Raw genomic sequence first — 22,167 nt, forward strand, 5'->3', positions numbered from 1 at the left:
CTGTCTTCTCCGCAATCAGGAATAAAGAGATGAAGGTCCTAAAGTAGAGAGGCTCTCTGGTTTTATGAAAGGATCAGACTCATGGGTCATTTTTTTTCCCCCATGGGTCATTTTGAACTGGGTTTAAATCTCAGGTCTATCATTTAGAACATACTCATGAATCTCAAATGCATAATCTTCAGCACAAACCTCCCCTGAGTCTGTATATACAATTGTCTCCTCTGGAATTGCCACTGGGATAGCTAAACCAATTCAAACATAACTTAGAACTATTCAAAAATCTCTCCACCCAAACCTAATCCTCTCCAATTCTCCCCTTTGGGTAAATGGCATCACCACCCAGGCTCTTGTTAAGGCCCAAATCCTAAATTCAGAAGAATATTCTATATTCATAGTGATAAGCATATCTTGATCCCATTCTTACTCTATTACTATTATGTGTTGATTCCTCTTCACCCCATATCTAATTTGGCTCTACTTCCAAAATACATCCCAAATCTAGTAGCTTCTCACAACCAGCTTCAAATCCAAACTCCTTACCACAACCCTGTGTATTCTGGTCCCTACCTGGCTTCTCCCTCACAACAGGCCTTCTTTCAGCCCTAGAACATACCTCATTCATTGCTTTTGTATTTGTTTTTCCCTCTGATTGAAGCACTCTTTGGACTTCCCAGGTGGCACAGTGTTAAAGAATCCACCAACCATCCTGCCAACCAGGAAACACAATTTGATCCCTGGGTTTGGAAGCTCCCCTGAAGAAGGAAATGGCAACCCACTCCAGTATTCTTACCTGGAACATTTCATGGACAGATGAACCTGGCAGGCTACAGTCCATGGGGTCGCAAAGAATCGGACATGACTGAGCACACATGCCACACCCAAAGGACTCTTTTCCCAGATTGTCACTTGCCTGTGAAGTGAAAGGCCTGTCAAGTGAAGTGAAAGTCTCTCAGCCGTGTCCGACTCTTCTCAGCCCCACGGATTATATAGTCCATGGAATTCTCCATGCCAGAATACTGGAGTGGGTAGCCTAACCCTTCTCCAGCAGATATTCCTGACCCAGAATCAAACTGGGATTTCCCGCATTGCAGGCAGGTTCTTTACCAGCTGAACTACCAGGGAAGCCCTGACTCCTCCTGAATATTCAGGTTTCAACTCAAATCTCACTTTCTGAGAATATTGTGTGAGTCCCTTACTCTCTGCCACAGAAATTATCCTACATAATTAATTTAAAAAAATTTTTTGGGGGTACATGTTCTCCAGGGAATCCCCAGGGCCTAGAAAAATGCCTGGTGCATGAGACGTCTGTTAAACATTTGTTAACTGACAGGTTGACTCCATTTTTTTTTTTACTCCAATTTTTTAGGCCTCCATTTCCTTATAAATTGAAGAGAGTAATAATGTATATTTTGTTTGGTAGATTTAAGCCTCAGAAATGTAGGGAAGGGAATTCCCTAGCTGTCCAGTGGTTAAGACTCTTCACTTTCACTGCAGTGGGAACAGGTTCGATCCCTGTGGGGGCACTAGGGTCTCACATGCTGCCCTGGGCAGCCAAAAATAGAGTATAAAAAAAAAAAAAGTAGGTAAAAATATTGAGGATACCGGGGAAATTGCTGCACAGTGAACCTTTGCAATTTGCTGCTGAGTTCCATCAGAACAGATGAGCCAATTGACAAACCCTCCTTTCCCTCTCAGGTAAAAGGAGCCACGAGTGAAGAAGCCTAGGAAGATGTGGTCCCACTCCACAGCATTATCATCTCCCTTTTAAGTAGCAGAGAAACTCATCCCCCATCCCCAGTGTTTAATGTACCGAAGTTAGTGCAAGTCACGTGAGCCCCGGTTGCCCCGCCTTAAAGAGGCGGAGTCCCAGTTTGGAGACCAATAGCAGGAACAATCTCCGGAACAGCCCCCAACTCCAGAAAGGGATAAGGGGAGGAGCCGGGCGCCCAGCAACTGTTATAGCACTTCCGGACAATACGCCCCGCCCCTCCTCCCCCTTCCCTGTCAGCTTATTTCTCCAGTGCCGGGTGGGCAGAACCAGCGGGTGCTGATTACAGGCGCCGCCGTAGTGCTGCTGCTTTCTCCTCGCCTACACCTCCCAGTCTCCCCCCGCTACCCTCGCAGAGTAGCGGGACCGGCCTTGATGTAGGGACACCACCCTCCTGCCTCCGCCTCTCTCCGCGCTAACTCGGGACCCCGGCTCACCGCAGTCCACTCGCCTCTCCACCCTGCCCGCCGCGCTCTGCTCCGAGCTCATTGTATCCTCCCCATTCCTGGGCTCAGACTCCGAGGCCAAGCTGTGGCGGGAAGATCGGGGACCCCTGTGCACCCCTCCAGCCGGTCCCGCGAATTGGGGCCCCTCCCCCGTCTGCCGTCCTCGCAACAGCGCGGTAGTGGCGAGGGCTCTCTTTCCTTACCACTAAAGCAGAGAGGGCCAACTGGCGGGCAGCAGGGACGAAGCCCCCACTCCAAGCCGCGAGCCCCCTCCTCCCGTCCCCTTCCTAGGGAAGGAGAGCCGAAGCCTGAGCGAGCTGAGGCAGGAAAAGGCAGCCGTGGACTGCCCAGCCAGGAGATCATTTTTATTATCGAGATTATTATTAAAAGGGGGCGGGGAGCCCAGGATGAGGGGGAGGGGGTTAGAGACGCAGCTATTTTTATTAAACAGATTATTCCTGAAATAATAATACGCGCAAGATGGCTGAAGGTGGCTGTGATGAGAGTGTTGGGGCTTTTTTTTTCTTCCCCTCTTTTTTTTTTTGATCTGAGGATAAAGCTCTGAGGCGACAGCCGCTGCGGAGACCCTGCCCGGAGTGCCCTCCCCCCAGTTGAGAAGCAGCAGGCGGACAAACGGACCCACCGACGGAGCGACTGGCTCGGGCCCGCCCCGGACGCGTCGCCTGGGCAGCAGCTGGGGGCCGCGGGCGCTCGCCTTTCTGCCGACTTCTTCCAATTCTAATCTTTTTTTATTTTTTGGAAAGAACCAGGGTGGGTGGAGCAGAGGTGGAGAGAAATCGGGACTTGGCATTTTCTCCCCTGTCTTCTAATCTGAGGGAGGCCGCCAGCCCTCCCCTTAAAAATCCCACCAAAAATAAAAAAGAGAGCGAGCGATAGAAAGAACGCTGCAGGACCCTCCAGCGAGCGCGCTCGGACCCCCGGCCGCCACTGCGGCGGCTGCCGGGAGCTCAAGATGGCTGGACGCTGAGGGAGGCAGCCCGGCCCGGCTGGCTCGGCCCGGCTCCGCCGCCGCGGGCTGGCTCCGACCGCAGCCCCGAAGACCGGAGAAGAGGCCGAGAAGAAAAGAAAGTGGGGGGGAGGGGGGCCGGGGTGGCGAAGGGGGAGGGCCGGGCCGGGGCGGGGGGGGGGAGGGGAAGGCCGGGAGCCGAGCCTCCAGTTCATTAGCAGTTGAGAAAAATTCCTTTCTAGTTTGATCAATCCTTGTTTTCCTCGGCAGAGCCGGGGCTCCCGCCCAGCGCGGAGACGGAGAGCGGGGTCTCTCCGCGGCGGGGGCGCCGGGCGCCAGGCCTCGGGGGAGCGCAGAAGTAGAGACGAGGGGGTCAGGCCGGAGCTCCGCCGGGGCTTCTCCTCCCTCCCTTTCTGGTTGGCTTTTTTTTTTTTTTTTTTCCATTTCTCTCCCTCCCCCTTCCGTTTCTATTTGTGAAGGGAGGAGGAAGGCAGAGGCGGGCTGCTGTCTCTGGCCGGGGACTGGAATTTCATCTGAATGACTGCCCCTGCGCTCACGCAGCGCCCCGGAGTCGGCCCGCCTGCGCCCCGCAGCCCGCACCCGCAGACCGCGGGCCAGCCGGTGGGCGCCCGCGCCGCGGCCCGGGGACCGGCTCGCCTCGCCCGCCCGGTCCGGATCTAGCAGTCTTTGGCCGGGCCGCACTTGCTTCCCCGGCCTCTCAGACCCCGGCCGAGGCGAGGGAGGCGCGGCGCCGGCGAGCCGGGAGAGAGCCACCATTGCCGCCGCCGTCTCTGGAGGAAGTGTGCGGCTCCCGGGCTCTGTCCGCCTTGGGGCGCGCCCCAATGTCAGCCGCGGGCCAGAGTGCGGGCCGCCGGCCGCCGCTGCCCTAGCCGCGCCGACCGAGAGGCGGCCTCTTATATGGAATTTGGACCCCGGCGCTCCCCTCCAGGGCTGGTGCCCCGGCCGCGGCCCTGGCGCAGTCCGCCGCCTCCCGCTAGGCGCTCCGGAGGAGGAGGAGGAGGAGACGCAGCCGGCTGCGCGCGCTGCGTGAGGACCGAGGCTCACTCCTCTGGGGGGGCGGGAGCGCGGAAGGCGCTGGTGAACTGAGCGACTGTCGGGACCGCTCGGGGCTCGGTGGCCCTCCCGCGGCACCGGGCGGACCCCCCAGGTCGGGGTGTTGGGGAGACCTGCCCGGGTCCCCTGCCCGCCGCCGCCATGGCGGAGAATTGGAAGAACTGCTTTGAGGAGGAGCTCATCTGCCCGATCTGCCTGCACGTCTTCGTGGAGCCGGTGCAGCTGCCGTGCAAACACAACTTCTGTCGGGGCTGCATCGGCGAGGCGTGGGCCAAGGACAGCGGCCTGGTGCGCTGCCCAGAGTGCAACCAGGCCTACAACCAGAAGCCGGGCCTGGAGAAGAACCTGAAGCTCACCAACATCGTGGAGAAGTTCAACGCCCTGCACGTGGAGAAGCCGCCGGCGGCGCTGCACTGCGTGTTCTGCCGCCGCGGCCCCCCGCTGCCCGCGCAGAAGGTCTGCCTGCGCTGCGAGGCGCCCTGCTGCCAGTCCCACGTGCAGACGCACCTGCAGCAGCCCTCCACCGCCCGCGGGCACCTCCTGGTGGAGGCGGACGACGTGCGGGCCTGGAGCTGCCCGCAGCACAACGCCTACCGCCTTTACCACTGCGAAGCCGAGCAGGTGGCCGTGTGCCAGTACTGCTGCTACTACAGCGGTGCGCATCAGGGACACTCGGTGTGCGACGTGGAGATCAGGAGGAATGAGATCCGGGCAAGTACCCTACACACACACACAATCACACACTCCCCTCCTTCCCTGCAGCCTGGGACCACCCTTCCGGACAGGCTGACTCTTGTGACATCAGACCAGAGGCCCCTTTCCAAACTCCCACTCTAAGTTTGGAGGCAAGGTCCTGGGAAGAAGGGTCCCCAATCGCTACTTGATATATTCCTGCACCTGTGCTCATAGGGTCCATCTTGTCAGTCACTTATAGAAATGAGGTGTGGGGCTGTTAGGGGTAGAGTTTGGTTGTTGCTTTTCTGTTTTGTGCGCAGCTCCCTGGCCCGGCAGTTGTTTCCGTAGGCCCTAGGGGAAGTCACTAAAGGCAGTGACCCAGGTCCTGCTTCTCCAGCTGCTGTTTATGTAATGAGTGTCCTGGTGCCGCTGCTGTGGCTGACATGATCCATGATGCTGGCATACCAATGAGGAAGTAAACAAAAGCAGCCATGTTAGTTTCAAGCCCTATTGGAAACACATTGGGAGGGTGGAGGGGGAGCTTCCGGAGGGAGAGCAGAGCCCCTGGTATCTATCTGGCCAAGGCCTGGGCAGCCAACGGCATCACCAGGACAGCATCTCGGCTGTTGGGATTATTCCCCGTAACCCCCTCTCCTTATGTGAGAATCGCTGCCCACGGTGTACCTGTGTGTGTTGCACTCGTCCGCATGAACACACCTTAAAGTATGTCTTCATCACCCTGAGCCTTTTTCTCCCAGCCCAGCCCTCTATCACAGCCCTCCCACATTTGGGGAGGGGAAGTGGAAGACGGAAAAAGAATCCTGTGGGTTTAAGGTTGAGCCGCCTTGCAATCTGGTTTCAGGCAGCTGGCTCCCCTGGGCTGCCGGCTGGGTGATTATGGAACCGCATCCCCTCCCATCGTATACACCCTGCAGCAGCGGCCAATGTCAAAACCGCCTTCCCCCTCAGGCCTCTGGGCCTGGCCTGGCTGTGGAGCTGGACTGAAGCAATACTTCCGTCCCCTTCAGTGGAGGGGGGCTCCTCCTAGGTTCCTCCCTGGTCCCCTGGCTTTCAGGGTTGAGTCATACCAGAAGGAAGGGGTTGGCCTGAGACTGTCTGAAGCCCCAGCTTGGGGCCTGGGTGTGATATCATGGGGGTGAGCCTGGGAGTGTTGCTGGGTGGGGACCCCTGGAGGCTAGTCGAGACCAGTGGGAGCTTGGGTATGAGGAAGCTCTGAGCAGGGCACAGTTGGAGATGGGGGCTGTTTCCTGTGAGGGGGACCAGTCAGAATGAGTCACTGTTTAGCAATTAAAAAACATACACATACAACTAACAAAAGGCAGGAGGGCTGCCACAGGCTGAGGGCAGGGATAACAAATAAAATTTGCTGTATAATTAGTTTCCAATTGGATGGGCTAGCTCTGGGGTTTTGTGCCAGGGCAGGGCCTCTTGATTCTTAAAGGAAGTGTGTGTGTGTAATGGGGGAGGATGGAGAGAAGAGCCACCTCCTCACACACACCAGGACTGGAAAAGGCAGAGGCCTAGGGGAACAAATGAGCCCCTAGTGTCCTCCACCCCCAACCCAGGGCAGGCAGAGCCCAGACTATTAATAGAAGAAGCTGTTAATAAAGGTAGAAGGGCTGGGAAGGAGGCTGGGAAAAGTGCAGAAAAAGGAAAGCTGCCCAGTTCTCTGTCCTGGGTTTGACAGTGGAAAATGAAAGGAGGGGAAAGGTGGAGATGTGGCTGAAAGGCACAGAGAAAGGGACAACAGCCAGGGTGATGAGTAAGTGTGTAGAGTGAATGTGTGTCTGCACCCACGGCTTTGCCCTTAGTTATGTCAGAGTGCTCAGGTGTCTTTCATTTCGGTGGGGGAGAGAACACAGTTGTACCTGATTTGATAGTAGGAGGGTGTCTGTAGACGTGGGTCCATGTTCTCGAGTGTCTCTGAGACTGTCTGCTTTGCCCTCAAAGGCTCCTGGCACACGTACACAGTGTACCCTGGAGTTCCCACCAGCAGGTCCTTGAGCGCATGGAAGGACCTGGATGGAAGCAGGCCCTGAACTTTGTTAGCAGCTCCATGTGCATGTGCGTGTGTGTGTGTGTGTGTTCGTTCCTGTGCCTGCTGTGGGCAGGCGCAGAAGTAGTGGGTTGCATCACAGCCAGATGTGCAGTTCTGTGTGCTCAGCATCTGTGCCCCACAGCCGAGTCTCATCCCTTCCCAGGCTCCCCTACCCCAGGCCCTCCAAGATTCTCTCTGCTGTCAGGGCACTGGAGTTGGAAACCCTGCAGTGGTCTTAGCTCCATGCCACCGCCCCTTGGTGTGAGTTGGACTTATTGAACAAGAGGGCCTCATCCTCATGGGAGGGGGCGAGCCGCAGAGAATCTGAATGGAAGAACCCCTTGTGCTCCATCCTCACTAGGCCAGCCAGGGGGAGGGGCCTTTTTCTGGGCCTCTTTTCCCTTGTGGGAGGGAGTCTGTCTTAAAGGGCCCCGGCTGGTGCCATGAATAAAGGCAACAAAATTCTCCCAGATACAGGAGCAGACGCATGGAAACCTGGATCACACCTTAGGATACAGACAGCTCTGCTTCTTGTGCTGCTTCTTCCGTCGTCCCAGAGAAGGGCTAGGGGCTGCTGAAATGCCCTATTGGCTAGAAACAGGAAACCCTGATCAATCTCCCCGGGTGGTCCTCTGCCCCATAGTCAAAGCACCCACCTGTGCAGTGACCCAGGGCTTGGACCCAGCAGGGAGCCAAGCAGGGCTTCCACCTAGCAGGGGGTCTCAAAGGCAAGGCTTTGAAGTCCTTGCCCCACTCTGCCCTTGGGAAACCAGTGTGCAAGCCATGTTGCCCTGAGGCTTGGATGCCCACTGGGTAGACCCTAGAGACCACGCTCCCGACACCTTTAGACCCCAGTGTATTCTCCTTTGGGGCTATGGAAGGCTGAGGACCCAAGATTGGGGCATCCAGGTGGTCAAACCCTCTTCAGCCCCCAGGTTTAGGGATTCATGTGAGCAACTTGGGACTGGTTTGAGCTGAGAGCACCTCTATCTTAGAACCCTCCTCAACATACAAAGAAGACCCAAGATAAGGCCTAGATGTGTCATGTCTGTAAATGGTTACGCATTGAGTGTGTGTGTGTGTGTGTGTTTTCAGGTCATAGTTGTGCCTTTGTGTCATTCCTAATACCCCAGACTGAGGTTGGAAATGTTCCCAGGACTTTGTACCTTGAGTTCTCAAAGGTTTAGAGTTGAGAAGAGGTTTTTCTCTGGAGACAGTATCCCACTTCTTGGGTCAGTTTGGGGTTCACAGCTGCTGGGGGTGGAGGTTACCCTGCTCCCATTGCCGCTGGCCAGAGGGGTTGCCCTAGGACCCTGGAGGGGACCTAGGTCTCTGTCCCATGTGTCTGTCACCAGGAGGGCTCTGGGAGAGAGGGCTGCCCTGGCCCAGCTAGAGCCTGGCTGTGGCTGCAGCCTCCCTCAGGCAGTATTGACCCTGCTGCCCTCCACCTACCATAATCCTGAGGTCTTAGGTGGGGTGGGAGCTAGGATGGAGAGGCTGTGTGTGGGTGTGTGTGAGGTGTGAGGGTCAGGTAACTGCTCCTTTACCATCCTGAAGGATCAGGAAGCAGGGCAGGGCTTGGCCTTCCTCCCTGGGCCCCAGGCAGAGAGGAAGGAACCTGAGGCGGAGGCCCAGCCCCCCACCTCCATCCCAGAATCCTGCTGATACAGCTGGGCACCTGTCATGCACGCCCTATTGATTACTTTGCCTCCCCCAACTCTGGGTGCCTGTGCGTCCATCTCCACAGATGTGCGTGTGTAACTGGTGTGTCTGGGTGTGCATCTCATGTGGAACTACTATTTTGTATCTCACGTGTGTATCTCCGAGAAGGTACAGTGTGAATGACTGACTGAATTACAGAGTTGTCTTGTGTCTGACGGTGGGGCCGGGAAGATCCATGTGTGTGTTGGTGGGGGCGGGGGGTGCCCTACTGACTGTACACCTGTGAGTGGAAGTTGAGTGTGCACACGTGTCTATCGGTGATGGCACTAGTGTGTATGTGACTGCCTGCCTGGTGGTGGTTGGCTGGTAGGTGTGAGTCTTGTGTAACTTTCTCACCTGGTGGGGATGGTGGGGTGGGGAGGGGAGGGGACAGACCTTTGGGTAAGCTTGTTGCCTGAGGTGGGTATTGGAGGTGGAAGCCCAGATGGATCCTCCCATGCTGTGTTGGGGGCAGTCAGGGTGATCGTAGGAAGAAGGGGAGCCTGGCTGGGGCCCCAACCCCGGCCTGAGCAGGCAGGCCTGGCTTGGCCGTATCCCTGGCTCTGGGAAAGCCTTCCTTCCCGGCTGGCCTGGCTTTCAAACCCAGACAAAGGGGGGCTTTCTCTCTCGCCTCTTTGTTCTGCTGCCCCAGAGCGCTGCTCTCTGCATGGCAAAAGCTAATTCCATTCTGCAGCTGGGAAACCCTCTCTAGGTCTGCCGGGGCTTGCCTCCGAGGTGCCGCCTTTCTCCTTGCCCTGGCTCGTGCCCTGTAGCCACTTCACTCTGGGTCTGTGGTTGTCTGCAGCCTAGGGGACCACACAGTAGCCCCAGGCAGGGACTGAGGCCCAGGAAGGGGTGACCAGGGCAGGCAGAAGCTGCTCTGAGGCCAGGAGGGAGTGCTGTGGCCCAAGGAGAGGGGAGGCTAACTAATATACTCCTGGGACTAGGGCTGATGTGGGAGAGTGGGGGGCGGCTTTGGCAGCTGGGGAGGAGGTTAGGAGGGTGTCGCTCTGCGCAGGGGCTGCCTGCAGAGCGGGAGCTGGCATGGGGGTCATCTGAGCAGGAAGAAGTGCTCTGGCCGCCCAGCACCCTTTTCTCACCTCCAGCTCTGGCCCCCTCTAAGAAACCTGGGGCCTGCCTCTGACCTGGCTCCTGAGGCCCTGTTCCCTCCTGACTTTACTTTTCTTCGAGGTTGACTTGAGGATTTTATTATTATCATTTATTAACTTTTATACATCCTAGAGTCTCTATGGCCTTACCCGTCTGCCCAGTCCAGTCTCACACCAGAAATGCCAGCTGGGCCTGGCCAGTCAGCCTCTAGAAGGCTGGGAAGCTTTCCCAGGGCAGGAATGTGAGGGGCTCATGATGGATCCCTCTCCAAGCTGGTGTTGGGCGTCAGAGAGAGCAGCTCAAGGCAGAATCTGGAACATTAGGCGACAGGTATGAGGGTCTCGGAAGGGTGGGAATAGTGAGCCCCCAAGTCTTCGTGATGCTTTTGCCCTCACAGGCCCAGGAGCAGACTGTGGAAGGTCTTAAGTCCTCAGGGAAGGAATAGGGGTGAGAGTGAGCAGGACCCACCTGGGCCAGCAGGTGTGGAGTGGAGCTGGGCCTCATGGCCTTCTGTGGGAGGTGTGGTCCCTTGAGTGCTACTAGTCTAGACCATGGTTCTCTCCATTCTGCTTCTGCACACTGGAGGTGTGCCGCGGTCCAGGTGACCCACTGCGGGCTGGGAGCAGTTTGTAGAGTGTATGTCCCACTGCCTCCTGCACTGAGAGGCGGTCAGGCTGGGAAACCTCTCACCTGTGGGTTTTTCCCAAGTGGGTAATGGAGCCTCAACTCTCAGTAATTTCCGGGAGGTTGAGATGGAAAGGAGGCTGCTGGCAGGGGAAGGGGCCCTTGCTTTCTCTGCTCCCCATCTCCTAGCTTCTTAGCAACCTGATTCAGTCACTTGGTGGGATCGAGGGTCAGCAAGCGAATTTCCCTTCTCCCCACCACCACTCCTACCCCCAATTTTCCAACGTCTGAGACAGCAGTATTCCCCCCAGTCTCCTGTTCCCCCAGGTGTTGACGGTGGCAGGCGTAAGATCACCTAGCCTCGAGGGAGAGTGATTCCTGCAAGGGTGAGCTGGACAGGGTAGGCCCCCTTCCCAGACCAAGGGTGGCTGCTACCCTCTGACAGTTTCCTTCCTATTCCGGGCCTCTCCCTTCCCCCTGTAGTGGAGACAGAAGGCCGATGGCCTCTGAGCTGGGCCTGGGCTGATGAAACCCAGTGTCCAGGACATCTGAGCAGCAAGCCACCTGCTGGGGAATGTGCCCACTTGGCTGGGCTGAGCTCTGTCCCAGAGGGCTTGGGGCAGGCAGGAGTTAGGGCTTGGATCCGGAAGTCGAGGGAGGACACCTCAGGGTCCTAGGGTGTCAGTGCCGCCAGGAGAGGATCTGGGAAAAGCCCAGAAGAAGGAAGGGGCTGAGTCCCACCCCCTGGGACAAGACCTAAAGTGCCTCCCTGGGCTGTACTCTGAGGGGGTTTCAGAGGGGTGTGGTGGAGGCCTCCCACTGGTCTGGAGGGTGGGAGTGAACAGGCCCACTCCAGGGCTCTGAGGGAAGGGGGGCTAGGATCCCATCTGGGGCTGCCTCTCTCTTGCCCCTCATCTGGGACTCTGATACTGATGGGTTTGGTCATGTGAAGGAGATGGGCAGGGAGACTGCAGTGCACAGATGTGTGGAGGTGGATGAAGCCTGGACTCTCAGATGTCCTGGACACTGGGAAGGCCTGGAGCCTCAGATGCATCTGGATTGGAGGACTGTCCTCCCAAGTGTGGGGCGAGGCAGCCACCAGGCAGAAATGTGTCATAGGGAAGTACAAAGGTCTAAAGTCCTTTGGTATTCTGGCCACCTCACCTTCACGCAGGCCCCCCTCCGTTGTCTGGGGCCTTCAGCACTGTGCAGGGCTGTGTGTGTAAGACAGTGGGCCTGAGGTGGTCTCAGGGCCCAGGTGGCGGTGCGTGCCTGTGTGTGCCTGTGCAGTTGTGTACATGTAGTCGGGCCGGACTGTGGGGGGGCTGCCTGCCCTCTTCACATGCCTGGGGGCAGTTTCACAGACTGGGAGGAAGGACGTGTGACTACCTCCATTCCTGCTCCCAGCCAGCTGTGTTTCTAGACAGGCTCTGACTCCCAGGCTGGCAGCAGATCCCGGTGCATGCGGGGCTGGGGTGAGGGGCCTGCTGGAAGGATGAGGTGCTGGAGTGCGGGCAGGGCTGTGTCGGTGGGTTGTGTCATGAGGTGCTGTCCTGGGTCACTGAAAGGTCAAGTTGTTGGTGGGGCGGGGGTGCAGTGTATCCCAGACTTTCCCAGCTCAGAATCTGAATGCCTCCTCCAAATGCTCCGGAGATTTGGTTTTCTGTTTCCAGGGTCGCCACCAACACAAAACAGGGTCGCTAAACTCTCTTACTGGCCTTGGTTTCCCTATATGTAAAAGGGGTTGGGGGTATAAGGGAGGGATTGCTGGCAGCTTGTCTTGAGGAAGTCTCCTGAATGTGAATGGGAGTGAGTGTCACGGGGTCAAACTTGAGGGTCACTTTAAGGTGTACACAGAGGAAGAAAAAGAGCCACTTTTGGTGGAGTGGACACTTAACTGTGAGCTAGGGTCTGCGCAATCTGTTTTGCAAATCTTGTTTTGTGCACAAAACTCATGGGTTTATTCAGCAAACGTTATGCATCTGTAGGGTGCTGGGGTCCTTGGGTCTCAACTGGGAAGGGAAGTAGAAAAATACAGCAGCAAAGTTCTGTTTTCAAGAAGCCTTGAGTTTTGTTTGGAAATCAGAGTGCAGTTTGTCAGACAGACTATAGAATACTGTTGTCCTTAGCTCTTTCTGTGACATGGCCATGATTTGTGTCTGTAGTGTCCAGTATAGTAGCCACTAGCTACATGGAACTGTTGAGCACTTGAACCGAGTGAAAACCTGGTGCTTAGTGTATTTGACTTTTAATTAACTTAAAGTGGAATAGCCACATTGTGACTAGTGGCTACCATATTGGACACCACAGCTATAGAAGGAGAGCAATGTGACAGCCCCACCATATGGTCAGGACAGGGAGGGACCTTCAGAGCCTCTGAGCAGGGGCCATGGAGAGGAGCGGAGCCTTAAGTTGGATCTTGAAGGATAGACGGGGAATAGGAGAAGGCACCTCGAGCTACAGAAAAGCATCAGCAGGCTGCAGGGAGCTCGAATGTGCAGTGTCAGGGACAAGATACCAGCCCACCTGACTGGGAGAAGTAAGTTGTAAGAGCCTACAGTGTTTCAAAGGAGGGGTCATTGAGGGCTCTTGGGCAGGAAAGGGACCTTGTTTCAAGAGGTATGTCTGGTAAGGGAGGATAACAAGGTGGTTGGAACAGCCAGGATGAGCAGCGCTGGGAGTAAAGGGGTTTGGAGTCAGAACATTAAGGGCTGAGAAGGGCAGTATGGTCCAGAACCTTCCAGCAAACTGGCCTCAGGTCTTCGGAGAGCCAGAGTCTCCTCTCCCTCCAGGTCCAACTAGCAAGGACTTCAGAGGCCCAGCTCTCAGTGTCAGGAGCAAGCCAGGGGTCAACTGGCTGGCTTGATGTCCTGCAAGTGTAAGGCAAGTGTAAGATAAGATCTCTGGGCTGGGCCAGAGGACTTGTGAGACCCAGGAAAGCTGTGTGAAGCTACCATTTCTAAGATGGTGCTCCCCAGAGAGAGGCCCCATGACTTGGATAAGAACAGTCCCTACTGCCTGGTCATTTAGGTTTGTATTCCAGCTCTGACACTTACTAGCTGTGTGACTTTGGAGGAACTACTTAACCTTTCTGGTTTCCTCTTCTCTGAAATGTGGATAATAATAGTACTTATAGCATTACTGGAATGAGTAGATAATTCTCTACAGGAAAAGTGCTAGAACCGAGGCTGGCCTGACCCTGCCCTCAGAAAGCTCATGGTTTAGAAACGTGTGGGAAGCTATTCCCGGCTCTCTGTTCCTGGGGACAGGCTGGCCAGGGCTCTGGGATTGCACGAGGGCCAGAAGGGATTGGGTGGCAGAGATTTTAGATCACCTGGTTCAGAGGATCTTTAGGATGAGTTTGTTCTGTACAGGGAAGGATGGTGTCCACCCATCTTAGCCCCCTCTGATGCCCTTCCCCTATTGTTTCTGCAGAAGATGCTGATGAAGCAGCAGGACCGACTGGAGGAGCGGGAGCAGGATATTGAGGACCAGCTGTACAAACTTGAGTCAGACAAGCGCCTGGTGGAGGTGGCCACGCCCACGCCCATGGGATAGGGTGGGGACGGCTTGGGCACAAGGCCTGGGGCTCGTTCCTTGCTTGGGCTCGGACCTGTTGCATGGGCAGCTCTATATGCCAGAACCCCTTGCTCAGTCATTCAATGACCTGTTAGTGGATGAGCCCCCGGCTGGTGCCAGGGTTGCTGTACCACCAGTTCAGGATTCCAGGTCCGACCTTGCCCGTGGGAAGCCCTAGGCAGCCTGGGGGTTTGGGGTCCCAGACTCCCCTATCCAGGATGGGAGTCAGGCAGGAGTGGCAGCCAGAGGCACCCCCATGCTCACCGGCCCCTCCCGACCCTTGCAGGAGAAGGTGAGCCAACTGAAGGAGGAGGTGCGGCTGCAGTATGAGAAGCTGCACCAGCTGCTGGACGAGGACCTGCGGCAGACAGTGGAGGTCCTGGACAAGGCCCAGGCCAAATTCTGCAGCGAGAACGCGGCGCAGGCGCTGCATCTCGGGGAGCGCATGCAGGAGGCCAAGAAGCTCCTGGGCTCCCTGCAGCTGCTGTTCGACAAGACAGAGGATGTCAGCTTCATGAAGGTGGGCCGGGCCCAGGGCTGGCTGGCGGGACCCAGGGGGACATTTCTAAGTTGGAGTCCGCCTGCTTTGCTCCCCAGCTGGCTCCCCCACCGCAGGGGGTTTGCAGCCAGCCTGCATGGATTCAGAACCTCCCCACCACCCCCGTTCTTTCTAGCTTTATGACCTTGGCAAGTCATATACGTTCCCTCGACCTCAGCTCCCGCACTTATAAAATAGGGTTGATAATGTTGTTTTTGTTCAGTCACTCAGTCGTGTCTGACTCTTGGTGACCCCATGGACTGCAGAGGCCAGGCTTCCCTGCCCTTCACCATCTCCCAGAGCTTGCTCAAGCTCATGTCTGTTGAATTGGTGATGCCATCCAACCATCTCGTCCTCTGTCATCCCTGTCTCCTTCTGCCTTCAGTCTTTCCCAGCATCAGGGTCTTTTCCATACAGATCTATTATCTGTTATCCACAAGTCCAGATTTTTAAAAATCTCTGAAAACCGAAAGAGAAAAGTTCAGGCAACTCATCTACCAGCAAAAATTTGACCTGAACTAATGTTGGCAATTTATGATATTTATTGATCTTACTTGGTACAAATGTTGAAACGTTGCTGCAGAAACATCGATGTGTTAGATTATGGTGTCCTCCGTAATCACATATTATGATACAGGCATCACGTGTCCCTTCCAAAATCCAAAAAATTCCATAATCCGAAACACATCCTGCCCCAAATATTCTGGATAAAATATTGAGTGCCTGCAGAACCTTCCTCTTGGTAGTCGTTTAGATAAGATGCTGGATGTCTGGAAAGCACTCATAGTGTTGTCTGTCACTCAGCAAGAGCTCAGTCTTCTGAAAACAGAGGCACCCCACCCTCTGCCCCTGCAACACTCTGGCCAGCCTCAGAAGTGTCAGCCCTGCATGGGGGGAGAGAGAATGGGGCAGCTTCCATCTTCCCCTCTCCCATGCTGCCTTTCCCACTGACACCCTTTTCTCTCCCCCTAGAACACCAAGTCTGTGAAAATCCTAATGGACAGGTGAGCAGATGGCCGCTGGCCCTCAGGGGAACACACATAGGGGAGGGCAGGAAGGGGCAGGCCCATGGAGGGGGTGGGTAGGGCGGGCTTATGCGTGATACCTCCTCACAGCAGATGCCCCGTCCACTGCCCCCAGGACCCAGACCTGCACAGGCAGCAGCCTCTCTCCCCCTAAGATCGGCCACCTGAACTCCAAGCTCTTCCTGAACGAGGTGGCCAAGAAGGAGAAACAGCTGCGGAAGATGCTAGAAGGTGAGGGGTGAGATCCTCAATCAAAGGAAGAGAAACCTTTGCATGCATGATCAGTTGTTTCAATTGTGTCTGATACTTTGCAACCCCATGGACTATAGCTGGCCAGGCTCCTCTGTCCATAAGATTCTCCAGGCAAGGATACTGGAGTGGGTTGCCATGCCGTCCTCCAGGGGATCTTCCCAACCTGGGGATTGAGCCCGTGTCTCCTGCATCGCAGGAGGATTCTTTACCCACTGAGCCACCTGGGAAGGCCGAGGGAACCATCTGGACAAGGGTAAATGCCAGAACCTTCCCTTTGAGAGGTAGCCTGGCCTGTCATAAGCCTTGCCTCATATCCTGGCTCTGCCACTTCCAGCTGTGGGACCTTGGGCAGGCCATAGTACTTCCCTAAGCCTCAGCTTCTTCAGCTGTAAAAGGGGAATGGAGTAGCCAGCATCAAGATGATGTGTGATGTACTGTGCTTGGCCCCATAGACAGAAAAGTTCCCCGGTGAGAGGAGGCTGGGGTGGCCTGGGATGGGGCTTTTGCGACTTTTGCCCAAACTTTCCACAGGCCCCTTCAGCACACCGGTGCCCTTCCTGCAGAGCGTCCCCCTGTACCCCTGTGGTGTGAGCAGCTCTGGGGCGGAAAAGCGCAAGCACTCGACGGCCTTCCCCGAGGCCAGTTTCCTAGAGACGTCGTCGGGCCCCGTGGGCGGCCAGTATGGGGCAGCAGGCACAGCCAGCGGCGAGGGCCAGTCAGGGCAGCCCCTGGGGCCCTGCAGCTCCACGCAGCACTTGGTGGCCCTGCCGGGCGGCGCCCAGCCAGTGCACTCGAGTCCGGTGTTCCCCCCGTCGCAGTATCCCAACGGCTCTGCCGCCCAGCAGCCCATGCTCCCCCAGTATGGCGGCCGCAAGATTCTCGTCTGTTCTGTGGACAACTGCTACTGTTCTTCCGTGGCCAACCACGGCGGCCACCAGCCCTACCCCCGCTCCGGCCACTTCCCCTGGACAGTGCCCTCGCAGGAGTACTCACACCCGCTCCCGCCCACCCCCTCCGTCCCCCAGTCCCTTCCCGGCCTGGCGGTCAGAGACTGGCTCGATGCCTCCCAGCAGCCTGGCCACCAAGATTTCTACAGGGTGTATGGGCAGCCGTCCACCAAACACTACGTGACGAGCTAACGCCACGCGGGCAGTGAGCACCGGGGAATCTTCCCCCCCAGCCCCCGGCGGCTCGGGGATGATGCATCCAGAGACCTGCCCTTCTACCTTCCTGTCCTCCCTCCCTCCCTCCTCCATTCCCCCAAGTCTTTTCCTTTTGGATTTTGTTTTGTTTAGGGCTTGTTTTGATTTTTTTTTTTTTTTTTAATGAATCTCCTGGACGCGGAGGTGACAGTGGGAGCTGGCCTGGGCCGGGGCCGCAGGTGGCCCCGGAGTTGGGAAAGCGTCTACCTCAAGGCGCTGAGCTCTCTCTCTCTCTCTCTGTCTCAACTTTTTCCCTTCCCTCCTTCCCCTTCCCACCCCATGGCTGGAAGGAGCCTCAGCTTCCTTTATAGCCTTGCGGGGAGGGGCAGTTTCCAACTCTCCTCACCCAGTCCTGGGAGGAGGGCCCAGGTGCCCACTGGACTGCTTCTCCTCTTGGTTTTCTTTTGGGCAGTTTGATCACTGACTGAATAAGGAATGACCTGTAGATTGTGGGGCTTTTATTTTTTTTTAATTTTTTTTTTAAACCAAGAATGATTTTTCCTGCTTCCTTCTCACCATCCTCCCAGATGGAGTTCAAAGGCCACTTCTCAAGCAGCTTTCGGCACCTTCAGCCTCAGAATGGAATCTTAAAGACAGGAACCCCATGTCCAGGAAAGGGGAAAAGGAACTTTGCCAATGATAGTGACCACAGCAAAAGCAAATAATAATAATATTAATAATAATAAAGAGAAATAAAAGAAATAATAAAATAAGAAACCATAGCACAGCCCTTGTCGAGGTCAGCGGGAGAGAAGGGGCTGCCCGGAGTTGGGTCCTTGCCTGGGTTTTGACACAGCAACTTCCTGTAGTGAGCACTTTGTATGAATCGTGGACTTCCTGTTCTCAAGGCGCAGGTATTTATTCTGTAATCTGTCTAGAGCACACACTGAAATCCAACCTTCTAATAAACATAATGGCGCAGTCCCACTCCCTGCCTCGCCTCTTACCCCCAACCCCTCCAGGCCTGGGGTTTATAGGCGCTGGTGTGAGGAGGGGCCCCCTCTAGAGACGGAAGCCCCAGCCTTGATTCTCTTCTGGGTTTAGTCTGTTCCAGGCCTGTGAATATCAGCTCGTCAGCCACTAACTATATCTACTCTCAGCCTTGGGTTCATTTGACAAATATTTGCTGAGGGCCTCCTAGGCCCAGCCTCCCTGCTGCATGGGCCCCGGCATCTCTTTGAGTTTCTGCCAACATGCTCTTAGCAAGGACGGACAAAGGAAAAAATACCTTTCTATGAGTCTTGCAAAGTTTACCTCCACTCCACAAATATTTATTAAGCACATGCTAAGCACCAGGCGCTGTGTAGGGCCAAGGGCACAGAGCTACAGCAGTCTCTATCTTGAAATTTAGTTTAATGGAGCCTCAGCCCCCATTGATGCGATGAGGGTGGGGGGCACTTGGCTCCTTTCTTCCTTTGGTGGCTTGGGCTCTGGCTCCTGCCCGTGAGCATGGAGGAAGAGAAGCCAGGAAAATCTTGAATGCTGGGAAGCATGGAGGTTGGGTGGCAAGGTGAAAAAGACATCCCTACCCTCATCCCCTTTGGCAGAGCGTCTCAAAGTTCGGTGTGTCAGGAGCTTGTTAAAAAGAGCTGATTCCTGGGGCCCTACGTGGACTCAGTGGGAATCACTGAGGGCAACCTGCTTCTGTTTTGTTTTTGCCGAGGCATGCTTGATCTTAGTTCCCTAGACCAGGAATCAAACCGAACAGGGATTGAACTCTGCCCTCGGCAGTGGAAGCACAGAGTCCTAACCAGACCATCAGGGGATTCCCAAGAATCACATTTTTAACTTCCTGGTAATTCTGATACATTCTGGGGTTTGAGAAGTGCTGCCATGAGGGACTGGCCAGGGACCTGCTTGTCAGACCTGTGGGTAGGGTGGAAGGATGGGCAGGGCACACCAAGCCCTCTTGGGGAAGGAGCCAGGTGAGGGTGGGTGGGGGCAAATTTTTTAAAATCTATTTTTAATTGAAGGATAATTGCTTTACAATATTGGGGGCTGATCCTTTAAAAGATCTCTGGTTTGTTGCCTGACACTTTGCATAGATCTGCTTATGTGTAAAGTAGAAGGGGCAACCTTTCCTGGGTCCCTTGTTCTCTTTCCCCTTGTCTGGGTGGAATCAGGGCCTGAACGCCTCCCACCCCAGAAAGGCTAGAGCAAGACGGAGCTATGGGTAAGTCCTTCACTAGGGGTTCAAACTTCACCGACAGCTAGTCACCCCTTTTCTCAGGAAAAGGGTGCAAGTCCGTCCCTGTCTCCCGGCCAGTAGGGCTTGCCAGATCAAAGTCTTGGTCTTGCTAAGTTCCTCCATCCTCCTATCCTATGGGGTAGAAAATGACTCAGTGTGCAGTGGGTGGACCTTGATCACCGCTCCCCCTTCCCCACTTTGGCAAGGAGCCAGAGCCAGGAGCGCAGGATGACAACAGCTGGCCTGCCCCCTTCTCTTCTGCACCTGTTTGGGACTATTGAGGGGAGGCAGATGGCTGGAGCCTGTACAGTGCTCCTCCAACCCAGGGTGGAAGGATGCCTGGGGGCAGGTGCTGCTGGACAGATAGACATTTAACTCTACTCACATCTGCTCCCGTCTCACTGTCGCTTTCTGTCGCTTTCTCCGGTTGTCAGGAACCCTGGGACATTTTCTGTGCCAGGAGTTGGGAGCCAAGACGGAAAGCTGCCCGATTTCTTTCCCACTTGGCCTAGTTTTGGTTTAGCGGATGGAAGAGGTTCTTTCTCCATGTACATCAGTGAGACTGGGATATGGAGGGGAGACTCTGGTGGGAGTGGGAGGGTCTTGAACCCCACCAGGCCCCACCTCTGAAAGCCCACCCCATCAAACAGACACCCAGGCACACAGGCTGTAGGCAGCCAAGCAGCTAACTGTGTGTAGTATGGCCAGGGGTGCCTGGGCAGCCAGGGAGTCCGGGAGAGGCTAACCCCATCCAGCTGTCCCCAACTACCCAGCTGTCCCTGGCTTTGTCGGAGCAGCTGTCACCCACCTCCCAAAAGTGTCAGAGGAGAGGCAGAGGAGGCCAGGAGAGCTGGAGCTGCCCCAGTAACGGTGCCGGGGAGAGGAGGTGTGGGGGGCCTTTCTCACTCTACACACTCGAGACACCCCCACCCCCGCACCCACAGGCACGCCCTATGCCTCCCTCCGCGAAGCGCTCAGTCTCAGAGATACTGGCTCTGCCCCCCCAAGCAGTGTCTTCCCGCCCTCCCCAGGGAGGCCATCGCTCCTCCCCTTTCCGGGCAGGGCAGGGCAGGGCAGGGTGTCAGGAGCGGAGCTCTTCTCCCCCACCCCACTGATGGCTCCTGTGGGCCAGATGTGCGGAGCCCGCAGGGAGGCGACCGCCGGGGGGTTTCCTCCGCCCGCCACCCCCACGGGCCCGGGCTCTTTCATGTCGCTGCCCTCCCTGGTCCCAGCCCCGGAGCTGAGCAGCTGCGCCCCGCTCTCCGCCCCCAGCCTCTCTCCCAGCTGTCTTTGGGGTGGGGCCGGGCAGCTGGGGAACAGCTGCAAGGCGTGGGGTGGGGGTGGGGGTGGGGGGTTCGAGTGCCCTCCCGCAACAGCCGGAAACAGTCTCCTTGCCCAGGCCGGGTGCAGGGGGAGGGTAAGGCCTGGGGGATGGTCGGCCCTTGCGCCTCTCCCCCCACCCCAGCGCATCTGGCCTGGCCTGCTGAGTGCGGGGCAGACCCCAGATCAAAGCCCCCTCCGGGCTTCAAAGGGCACTCTGGGGGCGGGAGAGGAGGGTGGAGCAGTGGGGAACACCCTGAATGGGGAGGTCACTGAATCAGTGCACCAGGGCCCTCTCTGGAGGCTGAGACCCTAAGTTCTAACCTTTCTGGGTTCTTCTAGGTCCTGTTCACATACACCCACTCCACCATGCCCTTTCCTCAGACTCCTTCATCTGCTCTCATATGAGGGTGGGGGAGAACCCGAGAACACTTTCAGGATCAGACCTGGCCCCCTGGGGGATTTCCTACCCCATCCCATCTCCACCTTCTGTAGATTGGGTGTGTGGTGCTGGGAGGTCCAGGAGATGCCCTTCCCCAGCCTAGTGCTCCAGGCCTACAAGCAAAGGGTGCTGTGGGGTAAAAGGGAGGAGGAAAAATGATTCCTGGACATCCCTGGACAGACCCACCACACTTTACCCCTCTCCTATAGCGAGGTTCTCCCTGTAGGCTTTTGGAAAACTCTTCCTTGGAGGGGCTTTAGCAACAGTGGTCTCTAGAACCTAGGATCTTGGTACTGATTCTAGAACTCTCTGAATCCAATTTTTTTTTCAGTTAAAGAGGCAAGGAAGGAAATAGAGGACACTCTTCGGTTGCCCCCTCCCTTTCCTCTGCTAAAGCGCTGAGGCAAGAGCCTGGGATTTGGGGCTAAGATTCTGGAAACTTCGTTAGAGGCTGTTGGGAATGGGAAACAGATCAGTATTAGGAGGCAGAGGCAGCTGGGGCTGGGGGGCTTCTGGTGAGAGGTGAGATGCCCCCATAACGGGGCCTGGCCTTCAGGATACCAGCTTCTTCCTCCAGCATCTGTCTTCCTCCAACACTCTGCCCCAACCACCTGCCCTCCAAAGTCTTTCTTCCCTTCCAGAGCAGGATGTATTCACTCTCTGCTTGAATTCCTCCAGGGACAGAGAACTCACAACCTCGAAACACCCCTTCCATGATGAAAGCTCTTACAAAGAACAAACAAATCTGGTGGCTAGAGGTTTGGCCTCTACCACATTCTCCAGTGTATGAGAACCACATCCCCTGAGTGAGGAAGGCCTTTACAAGCCCAGGGCTTCTTCCCTAAAACCCTGTCCCTGGCATTTATGATGCCAGGACTTGCCAAAGGACTTCTGCACTGGGAGGCTGGATGTTTCCTCCACAGGTGACCAGTTTTCCTTAATTGCTGTGTGGTTAATTCCTCTCAACTGCAGCAAACTGGGTTATTTATGACTTCTCTTTGCACTTAGATCTTCAATAATTGGGTCTTTTTTGAGAGAGAACCCATCTGCTCAATGCCATAGGTTATTTCTCATGGTTTACATTGAGGCAAGAAAAGGGTGATGTGTGGGGTGGGGTGCAGCGTAGTTTGCAACAGCCTGTAGAATGGGGTCTAGAGGTGGTATAGGCAACATCTAAGAATTGCAGATAAGAAGTGG

The 22,167-nt window shown here is 55.9% G+C and overlaps 1 protein-coding gene across 1 annotated transcript; it reads left to right on the top strand.

The window, feature by feature from the left end:
• Positions 1 to 3,437: 3,437 nt before the first annotated feature.
• Positions 3,438 to 18,137, top strand: TRIM8 (tripartite motif containing 8). The gene is made up of 6 exons (XM_065923228.1): positions 3,438 to 4,966; positions 13,860 to 13,955; positions 14,290 to 14,523; positions 15,514 to 15,545; positions 15,682 to 15,797; positions 16,350 to 18,137. The coding sequence occupies exons 1-6, from the start codon at positions 4,397 to 4,399 to the stop codon at positions 16,955 to 16,957; spliced, it is 1,656 nt and encodes a 551-aa protein (XP_065779300.1). The 5' UTR covers positions 3,438 to 4,396; the 3' UTR covers positions 16,958 to 18,137.
• The last annotated feature ends 4,030 nt before the right edge of the window (positions 18,138 to 22,167 follow it).

The sequence above is a fragment of the Muntiacus reevesi genome, chromosome 2, assembly GCF_963930625.1.
Source record: "Muntiacus reevesi chromosome 2, mMunRee1.1, whole genome shotgun sequence".
NCBI lineage: Eukaryota > Metazoa > Chordata > Mammalia > Artiodactyla > Cervidae > Muntiacus > Muntiacus reevesi.